This window comes from Strongylocentrotus purpuratus, unplaced genomic scaffold (assembly GCF_000002235.5).
Source record: "Strongylocentrotus purpuratus isolate Spur 01 unplaced genomic scaffold, Spur_5.0 spur5_scaffold_11, whole genome shotgun sequence".
Lineage (NCBI taxonomy): Eukaryota > Metazoa > Echinodermata > Echinoidea > Camarodonta > Strongylocentrotidae > Strongylocentrotus > Strongylocentrotus purpuratus.
In genome coordinates, this window is record NW_022145596.1 from 11,515,472 (window position 1) to 11,528,211 (window position 12,740).

The 12,740-nt window shown below is 35.5% G+C and overlaps 1 protein-coding gene across 1 annotated transcript in view; it reads left to right on the plus strand.

Moving 5' to 3' along the window:
* Window positions 1-12,740, plus strand: part of LOC588117 (solute carrier family 13 member 5) — a 47,949-nt gene that overhangs the window by 2,231 nt on the left and 32,978 nt on the right. The window contains exon 2 of the mRNA XM_030980645.1: window positions 5,496-5,761. Coding sequence (XP_030836505.1) covers window positions 5,496-5,761 — 266 coding nt within the window. The remainder of the gene's footprint in view (window positions 1-5,495; window positions 5,762-12,740) is intronic.

Sequence of the window (12,740 nt, forward strand, 5' to 3'; positions counted from 1 at the left end):
CAAACCTCCTCGGTTTCTGTTTAATTTTTTCTTTCTTTTGTCCTCTTCACACACATCACACGCACAGTCTCTCTCCCTTTCTCTCTCTCTCTCTCTCTCCCTCTATCAAAACATTTGTACACCGGGACAATGAAAATCAGACACTCGGCAAACTTTCAACTGTTGACTTCGCCAATTCTTACATAATGTTTTTTTTACCGACTCATCGAAAGGAAATCAAAGATTTTTGTGTGTAGATCAATACCATTCAGATAGAAACTGTGCTACCATAATATACTCGTTTTGTCATAAATTTGGTGGTGGGTGTGACCACCATGACCGTTACCATGGTAAATAATCGGTTACAAATCAAGAAAAAACGGAATTTTATAAATACCACATAATAATTGAACAACATAAAGACAAATGAAAGCATCTAAATCAAAGTATTTGAGCTTCCAGTTTGACTGCATTGTAATCTGAGCCATTTGAGGTCACGATAGGTTAGACAAAAATATTGTTAGTATTGAAAAGGTATAATAAGAATTTACAATTTAAGGAAAATAATGCTTTAGCTTGTAATTCACAAACCGTTTGAAGTTTTCTTTTGTATATCAGTATACCACATGGTTTCACTCACATCCTTCTGCAAAAATAAACAATATAATCAACCAAGTGGAATCAACTGCAAAACGAATTTATCATGCGTCCTGAAATATTAATTTTCTACTGCTTGTCATAGTAGTATTGAAGAACAGCAATGGCGAACGATTGTCGCTAAGATTCAGTAATCGTTGCTTAGATTGCTTTTCCCTAAACAATTACCATGAGACATAAAGCTAGACAGGACTATAATCGACAAAAATGATATTGTCTTAAAAACATTCAGAAAACATTAGAATTAGAACGAATAAGACATAATGCGACCATGTTAACAAATTTATTATTTCCATGTTAATCACCCAGTACCAAATAACCGAACAAAACTCAAGCCAGATGCTAATAAGGGTAAACTTAAAAACAATAATTTATGACATATTGCTTATTGTCATGATCTCAACTGATTTCTTCTTTATATTTTACCTTACTTAAAAATATATATATTCTAATGTTTCTTCTTGATAATATTTCAGCAACGAATTGAGAGTTTGGTAGTAGTTTTTAATGTAGTATAGCATCAAAACATGGGCTTATGAGTCATGACGTATTGCAAAAGATAATCAGGATAAAAGGATCGCGATACCACTAATACTAGGTCTACTATGTACTACTACACTACTGCCATTGACGATTATGCTGATGATGCTGATGATAATAATGATATAATAATGATGACGATATCTATAATAATGATAATAACAATAATGATAATAATAACAATAATGATAATAATAACAATCATTACCACCATCACCATCATCATCAACATCATCATCGTCATATTCAGCATATTCATATTCAATATAATGATAATAATAATAATGATAATAATAATAATGATAATAATAATGATACAACTACTACTACTTCTACTACTACTATTTATACTAGTGATGACGCTACATAAAATAGTACCAAAATGTTGTTTGTTGTTGTAAAGAAATTGTTGGCTTGCACTCATTAGATTAAGATCGTATGCTCGGTCTTGGAATTGAAAACAGAAAAATGGGATCTACAATAACAACAATCGAAACCAATTGAAACCTCTTCCAGAAAGCCTAACATTTACAAATGTTTTTTATTCAAATATCATTATAGAGACGATGAACAAATAAGAATAATACTAAAACATCGTCGTTAATGGTGAGAATGTTCACTTCTATCTGTCTCTGCTAATTCCTGCGAACTGTGAAATCAACTGTAAATTAAACTATCACGAGTCCCTAAAAAGTACATTGCTATTCCATGGCAGGGTTGTATTGAAGAGCAGCAATAATTGTTGCTAAAATTCAGCGACAATTATTGCTTTTGGGACTTAAAGCTTTATCAAACTCTGATCGACTAAAATGATATTGTTTTGAAAACATTTAGAAAACATTGGAAATAAAATGAATAAGACATAAATGTGATCATGGCTGTCGAGGATGACGAACTTGATTTGAAATTCTCGTAATTGGAAGCAAAATTTTGAAACTGATTGGACAAAGTTATTTTAAAAAAAGAATGACCAAGGACGAAATTGACTATAAGATGTGCCAGATTAGAGAAGTTTCAGGACGCAAAGGAATGAAAACAGTATGAAAATTGATTAGAAAGGTGTTTAGTGGACAGGAAAATCTAAATATACATGGTCGTTTATCGTGAGAATATTCACTTCTCTCTCCCTTTCTGTTAAATCCTCCGAACACAGGTTGGGAACATTTTGTTTTTAATTTCCCTTCATTATGAAGATTAAAAGAATTGTGATAATATTAGACTGAAAACAAGATCACAAAGATATTTATCAGCTGCTGAATATTCAAATAGCATTATACAGGGCGTATCATAATAAAGGATATTGAAGTTTAATGACGATTTATATGAAAACTACTGATTTCATAATCAAGCATTTTATGACTGTTGTAAAGGACAGAATGTCCTCTTGTTAATGACACCCCGATCATACTACTACTGTCACAGTTGACTGAATAACAAAGCATTGCTGTCCACCATGTGAAAGGTGCACTGTGACAAGTTAGCATTCACAGATAAATTCTAAAGATTAGTGCTTGTGTCAGCCCAGACATATTGAAATGCTGAACAATGAGTGGATTATGTGTCTAATGTTATCAAACTTGGCACAGTGCACCTTTCACATGGTGGACAGCAATGCTTTGTTATTCAGTCAACTGTGACAGTAGTAGTATGATCGGGGTGTCATTAACAAGAGGACATTCTGTCCTTTACAACGGACATAAAATGCTTGATTATGAAATCAGTAGTTTTCATATAAATCGTCATTAAACTTCAATATCCTTTATTATGATACGCCCTGTAGAGCACTGTGGTATATTGGTGAGGGGCCGAGGGCTATTGACTTTCATACAAAAGGTTCGTTTCTTATCAGTGCTACTGCTTACATTCTTGGGCAAGGTGTTTTACCATAGACGTAATTACGTCTATGGTTTTACCCACACATTCCCTCTCGATCCAGGTTGTACCAGGCAACGATGGAGTAATAACAATATAGTAGGGGTCGCACGAAGGGCAGTATCAATAACAATATTCAAGTTTTCAAGTTCAAGTTTTATTTATGTGTTTTATAATGTGTCTCTTCCCTGGCTAAAGTAGACCATATTTTTACAGTTATGTGATAAAAAGTATCATAATCTGTCTGTTTATTTTGCAAGGCAAGAGTCGGGAACAATAATAGCGACTGATCAATAGTGCGTGCAGATCGCTATAAATACAGAGTATTAATTATCATTTTCATGACATCGTGTTTTTCATGTGATATTTACCCATCGTATATAGGTTTCACTATAAGGCAAGTAAATACTCTTAAAGAAAATCAGGATAACGGAAAACATGTGTTCATCTTCCCAATTAAGCTCACGTTGAGGTAATTATACCTAGCTATATTGTTTATTGTTCCATCGTGGGAACCAAAAGACAATTTCTCCGTTATGGCAAAATCAACAAATCATCTTTCTTGTCTATATGTTGTTTTCATAATAAGAATCACTTTTTTAAAAGTGGAAACCACGTTTAAAATATAGGAATCCACAATCGTTACCTGAAATAACTCAAATATTAATTATAAACAAACGGACAGATAAAGTGATTACTATTAAATTAGATGTTTACTATTTGTTTCGTGTCGTTGAAAATCATAGTATTCCCTAAAATGCCAATATTTCTTGATTCATTTTCATTATCATAACGGCCCAGCGCTCACTTCTATTTTTTTAGGATGAGGGGTCTGATTCAAGCTCTGGTAGGGCTCTCAGGATGATACAGCGATCAGAATTATTATTTTATTTAAGACACACCTTAAAAATTGCCTATCGCACAAACTTGGATAAAATAGTGTCCTTGCGATATATTAGATGTGCCCTTTCGTGTTCATTCTCTTCTGTTATCAAAATTATACAAAAGGAACCTGAGTGTTGTTAATCATTCTGGTGCAATTAAGGTTTCATATTATATATCGTCGTCTGAAATTGGAATGTAATCAATGAATAGTTAATCATGGAAGTAGTTTTTCTTCCCTTATAGATGGGAAAGACAAATTTGCACTCGCTTTCAGAATGGGAGACAAAGGCAACATACACATTATTTTCCAATATATTTCAAAGTTTTCGTTAATGTGAACTCCTACATTGAATAAAATCATGTCATCTGAAAACGAGAACTATCCAACTCTACTTCTTATAATAGTTTCACGGATATCATAACCCATTGAAAGAAAAACATATGCAATTGATGTTTAATTTATGGATCATCAAACAACATTATTTATGGTATGAATATGTGATCTAAATTCAAAACACTCGTTGAACAAATACAGGTACCTCGTATTAGGCGCTATAAAAAAAAATTTTTATTATCACCAATGTTACCTTTTCGTATTTAAAATAAATTTATCGTTCGGAAAATCATTTACGATTAAAAACACGAACATAATGTTATTGTTTTTAAGATAGTAGACCTGTGGCATGAACTTTAGATTATTTATATTCATTAATTTTTAACATTGGAAGATAGTCTTGAAAAATTACCACGATCAGGGGGAGCAAGTAATTTATCTATATTGCGTACTAAATATTATGTGCCTCATGTGTCGTGGTCGTTAAGATTTTTTTTATTGATTTTCAACATTTTTCTAGTCGAAGGAGCCTACGTCAAAAGTATCATTTCATAGCAACAGCAAACCGGATATACAGTGAAGTTAAAGCAGATGCAATTGGGTGCTATACGCCCCCCTCCCCCCACCACCTTTTCACTAATTTTTGTCGACACCCTTTTGGAAAAATGGAAAGTGACATGCAGGCAAACGGGTTAAGATGAGCACTTAATTCTGAAATATTTCTCGCTTCTTTTTAGAGAGAATTACTAATAACAAATAATATTCGGACACTGCAAATAAAATTACAATATGAAATGACAAAAATATGAATTTGAATTGAACTCAAAAAGCCCGTTTGAGGTCTGGAAGGCAATCATCCCTTTTTTCATCTACATCCGATGAAATATTGGGGAAAGGTCAAAGTCATTTTGTCAATGGGAATCTGTCATTATTTTCCCCGAAAAAAAAACAGAAACTCTTTTTTATTTTTCGTAATGTAAAGCCAGACCACTTCCTATGAGCATGGTGAGGTCTTTTTGCTTCAAGTGAAAAGGGGGACTCAAATATTCTCAGGGGCGTCTAACAGCTATTTCCCGACATGAATGTTTGTCATTTTATTGGTTTTAAGTACATTCATGCTCCTAAATGACAATGTTTGGTGGTTTGGGTAGCTATCAACATTTATAATTCGTTCAATTAAATCAATAACATAAAATAACTACGAAATTGCCTACTTTTGCTCCTGTAGATTGGCCATATGGCCTACTGCATAATCATCATGGCGCTGTACTGGATGACCGAGTGTCTGCCCCTGGCTGCCACCGCCCTCCTCCCTATCCTCCTATTCCCGCTTTTCGGTATCCAAAAGTCCTCGGATGTTTGCAGCAACTACCTTACCGATACCAACACGGTCTTCTTCGGGGGCTTGATGGTGGCTGCCGCCGTCGAGCACTGGAACCTCCACAAGCGCATCGCTCTCAGAGTTCTCATGCTTGTTGGTGCTAAACCAAGATGGTGAGTGAGGGGTGGAGGGGTGGAGGGGTGGAGGGGTGGAGGGGCGGAGGGGTGTAATGGTGGGGAGGTAGAGGGGTGAACGGGTGGAGGGGGTAGAGGGGTGGAGGGGTGGTGAGGGTTGGGGAGGGGTGAGGAGGGGCGGGGAGGGGTTACTCAAATTGGGGTTCGCTATATAGACAGGGGCGTCGCCAGGATTTTATTCTTTATTTCTTAGGACGGTACATGTTACTATAGGCGCATTCCTAGTCCTCGTTGGTGCACACACAAAAAAGATGGCAAATGGAGAGGAGGGGGTCCTTACATTGGGTACGGCTAGACAGTACAAGCGTTATTTTTTTTCTTCCAAAGCGGCACATGGGCCGGTCTCATTAGCGTTGTAATAACTTTTGTTTAAATTGCATATTGTAGTATAACCTCGGAAGTCACGGTAGGTTAAGTGTACTCATTCCATGTTTCTGAGGAGAGAACGAATACATCTTTCCCTTTATTTCCAAACTCTCTTTATTCCTCAGTAACGTGTCGAAAATACAATAACACAATGTGGATTGAGGTATCTTTCATTCAAAAGTCCAGCCGGCGCTTTGATGGAAGTGTAAGATTTTAACCTGGAAAATGTGACCCAAATATAATGCCTTATTTTCTCAAGGTTTCCAACTGAACAATTCGTGTTTGAAGAATGTATGGTTTCATGAGATCCAGGCACGCAAACAAAACAAACAATACCACCCAGCCCCCACCCCCCCCCCAACAAAACAACAAAAAAAGAAAAAGAAGAAGAAGAAAAAGAAGGAGAAGGAGAAGAAGAAGAAGAGAAATGAAAAATAATTTCAACGATCAATCGCACAAAATGAAATTCCACCATTCATGTGAACTGGAACATATCCCCTCCCATTCAGACGCATCGCTCTTGTATACGTTTCATTCATTTTTGGGTTGCCCCCCCCCCCCCCTACGGCAAATGGCAAATACAATCGCATGTTTATTCTTTTTTTTCTCCTCAAATGTTCTCGATCATAGCTGTGCTACCATACACATGGCATTAAAGACCCTGTCTTGTGATCAATGAATGGTTTTTGTGTCTAAAATCTACCGCGTCTGATGAGAAGATTCCTATTAAAGGCCTTAGGAACTGGCTTTACTTGATGCGGGGAATATACCTTTGACGCACGATATTGAGTGGATTTCTTGAGAAGATGTGCGGTTTTAACGCACTGTAAAAGAGTGATACAACCTTTTTTTTTATCAAAATGATATGAGTAGCTGGAAATAGATTAATTTATCCACTAACCGTTTGTTTGGTTGTTTGATGGGAAATATAAATAGTTTTAAAGAAAATGATTCTTTACCATGGCAACGACTGAAGACGTCATTTAGAAGAATGGCAAAAGATGGATTCATGTTCATCAGCGGTAACCCGACACATGCTCCGCCGACGATTGCTCCGCGACATTTACTCCGCAAAACGCGACAATTGCTCCGCGACATTTGCTCCGCGACATTTGCTCCGCCGACATTTGCTCCGCCGACATATGCTCCGCCGACATTTGCTCCGCCGACAATTACTCCGCCGACAATTGCTCCGCCGACATTTGCTCCGCCGACAATTGCTCCGCCGACAATTGCTCCGCAAAACGCGACAATTGCTCCGGTGAAAAAAGCTCCTCGAACGACAGTTGCTCCACCGACAATTGCTCCGCCGACAATTGCTCCGCAAAACGCGATAATTGCTCCGGTGACATTTGCTCCGCCGACAATTGCTCCGCCTGAAGCGACACTTGCTCCGGTGACAATGTTGATGATAATAATAATAACTAGATTTGTAATACTTGTTTTGAACAAGTATAGGTGGGCTGGTCTAACTAAAATTTGAGACAAAATAAAGGGCAAATTTAAGATAGCTTATTGTCTCAGCTACAACATACTCGAAGTTCAGCGTAAACGAAGCTAAAACGACGGAGATTTTGCTCGCGAAAGACGGGAATGTAGAATCCAGTTTTGAAAAAAGTCGTGTCCCATAGAGAATACACGCAAAAAGTGAAAAATTGATATTCCTCCTTTAATCGCAAAAATACGTCATGATTCCTTTGTCGAAATGAAAAATCATGTCAATTGCATTAGGAGTGAATTATCTCAGCTAGACGTATCGAAAGTTGGAAGAAAATCAATCAATATTTACAGAGATACAATCAATTTTCCAAAAATATGCTGATGTCATAATATGCAAATTGGAATTTTGAGTTTGGAGGCCATTATGATGACGTCATGAGTTAATTGAGGGTTAAATGAGACAAGAAATCATATTTCCAATTCATACTCTACAAAATATGAAACAAAATTTGGGGTCACCTTACATCCTAAAGAGCTACAATGGATTTGGTATAGGCATGTTTTAGCCCATATACCGTAATGCTATGTATTACAAGAGCTCGCACGCACGGACGTGTATCTTAAACGGACGCTCACTCCGTTATTAATGGTCAGAAATATGTTAACAAGGTATCAAAATGCTTGGGAAAATGTGCCAAATATGATGACAAAGAAAAATTGGCGATTCTTTGTTGCAAAATGCCAGAACGCGCGAAAACACGCGCGCATGCGCGTGTGCGAGATTTTTTGTAAAATGCTTAAAATGGCCTAAAACGTATGTAAAATTATTTTGAGACTATTTTGAGCATTTTAATATTTTGCGCGCACACTGACGCGCGGACGTACGCGCACGAGCGCGTTTTTTGACCTGAAATTGACCGGACGAATATTGACCTTAATCATGATAAATATGAATCAAAAATGGCTTTTGGTTATGAAGATATGATCATGAATTGATTTTCAGAAAAATTTACAAAATGGCGCCTAGATGACGTCATCAGTGAAGGTCATAGTTGAAAACGTTATTGTGTTTTGTACATATGCCTATACATATATGTGTGCCAAATTTGAGCCATTTTCAAGTAATCGTGCTTACAAAAAAGTGGTTTGAAATAAGTAAAATAAATAATAAAGGCAATTCTAACGAAATTATAAGGTGTTCTGTACGCTTTACAGCCCACCTGATAATAAAGGCAATTTTAACAAAATTATAAGGTGGTCTGTATTAGATACAGCCCACCTGATAAATAAATAAAGGCAATTCTAACGAAATTATAAGGTGGTCTGTACGATATACAGCCCACCTGATAATAAATAAATAAATAAACAAAGGCAATTCTAACGAAATTATAAGGTGGTCTGTACGATATACAGCCCACCTGATAATTACAAAAATAACATTAGTAACACCACCAACCATAATAATCATTCTTGTCATTATTATTGTGATACTGCTTCTAATAATTCTCCTACTACATGTACTAGGAAGGAGGGGAAGAGGAAGAATCTTATTGTTTATTTTTTGTATTATCGAGGCATACAAATGCACAGGGAGGTAAAAGAGGGACAAGTAAGGCGACGAAGAGGGAGAGAGAGGGAGAGAGAACGAGAGGGGATAGCCTATGGCCCGGGTTCAAATTCAGTTCTCTTTAATTTATTCGACCCAGTTCTGATGATCATAATTTTATCAACCATGTAATTGCCATGTGTACGCCACACCGAATAGCACTAGCTCACATTTTGTTATTGTTGTCAAGAACTTATTGGCATGCAGCCAGTAGATTTTCATCATGTGTTTGATCTTGTATTGAAAAAAAGATCAAACACATCATCATAATCTACAGAGTGCAACCAAAAATTTCTTAACAACAATTGAAATTTCTTCCAGGAAGCCTTACACTAAAAGGTGTTTTTGATTCAAAGAGCATCGTAGAGACGATGAACAAATAAGAATAACAATAGCCTACATTCACTTCTATTTTCCCCGCCAAATAATCCGAACAAAAGAATCAACCGAGGGTAATCAACTTTGAAACGAATGTATCATGAGTCCTTGAAAAATTAATCAATACTGCTTGACAAATATTATTGAAGAACAGCAAAGGCGAACGCGAAAGTCGCTACAATTCAGAAATCATTGCTTGCATTGCTTTTCTCTCAAAATTACCGTGATATATCAAGCTACATAGAACTATGATCGACACAAAAGATATTGTCTTGAAAACAGTCAGAAAAATTAGAACTTTAATGAATAAAACATAATGCAAATGAATAAGACTAGAATGAATAGGACACAAGTTAATTTCTACCATTTAAATCATCCAGTACCAAATACCTGAGCAAAATTCGAACCAGATGCATTTAATGGTAAACTTAAAGACAATGATTCATGACAATTGTCAATTGTCATGAGTTTATCGTCTAGACGTATTGCAAAAGATAATCAGAATAATAATGATCAGAATGATATCTCTACTATAAGGCCTAATTCTACATGTACTATACTACACTAGTGCCATTGTAGATTATGCTGATAATACAGATGATAATAATGATATAATAACAATTATAATAATACTATATACTTATACTAATTGTCATCAAAATCATCATGTTCATATTCATCATAATAATAACAATAACAATGATTTTAATAATTACAATAATAACTTATCTTAACGATAATAATCATGATAAGGATAATAATCACAATAACAAACATAATAATTTCAAAAATAACATTAGTAACACCACCAACCATAATAATCATTGTTGTCATTATTATTGTGATACTGCTTCTATTACTACTCCTACTACATGTACTAGGAAGAAGGAGGGGAAGAGGAAGAATCGTATTGTTTATTTTTTGTATTATCGAGGCATACAAATGTACAGGGAGGTAAGAGAGGGAAAAGTAAGGCGACGAAGAGGGAGAGAGAGGGAGAGAGAACGAGAGGGGGTAGCCTATGTCCCGGGTTCAAATTCAGTTCTCTTTAATTTATTCGACCCAGTACTGATGATCATAATTTTATCTACCATGTGATTACCATGTGTACGCCACACCGAATAGCACTAGCTCAAAAGATTTTACACACTAATATATATATATATATATATATATACTATGGATTGCACATACGGAAGACATGTGATAAAAATCAATATTTTGGAGACAGTAGCAAAATGGTACCATAAAGTTAAAACAAGCATACAAACTTTCGTTTTTATTTCGCAGAAAAGATCTTCAAACCAGAGTCTTTCAATTACTTAATTACTTTTTACCCTCAAAGACACACTTTTTCGGTAAAAGATATACCGTCGTAATTTATGTCTCCTTTACGTTTCATTACTATCTGAGCAACAAAAGGGAGACATTTTGTCTTTCTCATACTATTGGGAGACATGTCTCCTAATGATAGTGATACTGAGCATGCACACATATATGTATATATATATATAAATGTAACATAATTATAATGTATGTTTTGCTTTATAGATTTTTGAACATACTATTAGTCTTCATACAAGCCTAAAGGGTTATAAGGATTGCACATAGGCTTAGTCTATATTAAATTACTATTATCGTATCATTTCTATTAACATTGTTATAAATTCTTGTTTATTAACACGAAAATGTCTCCTTCATGTGGGTGTCTCCTATAAGTAGGTATAATAACACCAAAATGTCTCCCAAATGTCAGATCTATAGAAATATTATCATCATCATTATTATTATTGTTATTTGATTTAATTCCACAAACTGGAAACTTCCTGGGTCTTTGAAGACATGCATTACTTCTAGGAAACACCCACTCAATGGAGACATATTTGTGTCTCCTTGAAGTACAAGTTTATCGATTATTTTGTCTATGTTATTATTAATGTTTTTTTTATCATTTTTTTCTTGTGTGGAGGTATATTCGCACATGTCCTTTGTTTTTGTTAATACTCGATATGACATGCAGTGGCGGATCCAGGGCGCAACAGGTGCGCAACAGTTTTTACCATCTTCATCCCATTATCATAATTATAACTATCCTCTTTATAAATCATAATATCATTATCAATGTCATATGAATGGATTTGTATACTATAAGAAAAATATGAAAAGGAAAAAGAATCTTGCATGGGAAGACACCATATGCTAACTTTCAAAAAGGAACCCGAACGCGACCCGACCGTTTAGCACAAGCCAAACAAAACGAACCAGACACAACGAATCTCACAGACATGTGTATATGGACACAAACTCAATCAAAATATGCATTCACATCTTCAACTGGTCATCCACAAAAGGTCACATTCAAAAGCAAAAACAAAACGCGGGAACTATTTAGTTATTTTATTAGCAAGGAATTTATTACAAAGGTAAACCATGGATTAATTGAGCAAGTCTAAAATCAAGCAATAAAAATTGGGCACATGCTCAAAATTATAAATAAGCATGAAGTAGAATACATATATTATATAAATGGGAGAGATCTCAATGCAAAATATTAAATTAATAGTCACATTGAATATTAAAGAAACAATTTAAATTGCACAGACAATACAAGAAAATATTTCAGTGTATCACATCATCAGGCAAGAAAATAAAGAAATGGCAAGAAAGAGACAGAAAATTGGAAATAGGGAAAGGGAGGGAGGAAGGGGAGAGAGACAGAACAAAGTAGTGTGGTGGTGGTTTTGGTAGTAAACCTCCTTGGTAGTGGTAGTAGTAGTAGTAGTAGTAGTAGTAGTAGTGGTAGTAGTAGTAGCAGCAGTAGCAGTAGTAGTAGTAGTACAGTGGAACCTCGTTATAACGATATCGGATATAACAAAATCCTCTTATAACGAGGTAATTTTGCTGGTCCCAGCTCTTTATATTTCTTTGGTTTTTTACACTGATATAATGAGAAACCTGATATAACATTAGGTAATTTTCATGGTCCCAAGGACCTCGTTATAAAGAGGTTCCAATGTAGTAGTAGTAGTAGTAGTAGTAGTAGTAGTAGTAGCAGTAGTAGCAGCAGTGGCAGCAGCAGTAGTAGTACTGTAGTACTACTAGTAGTAGTTGTAGTAATACAAGACTAGTAGTAGTAGTAGTAGTAGTAGTAGTAGTAGTAGAAGTAGT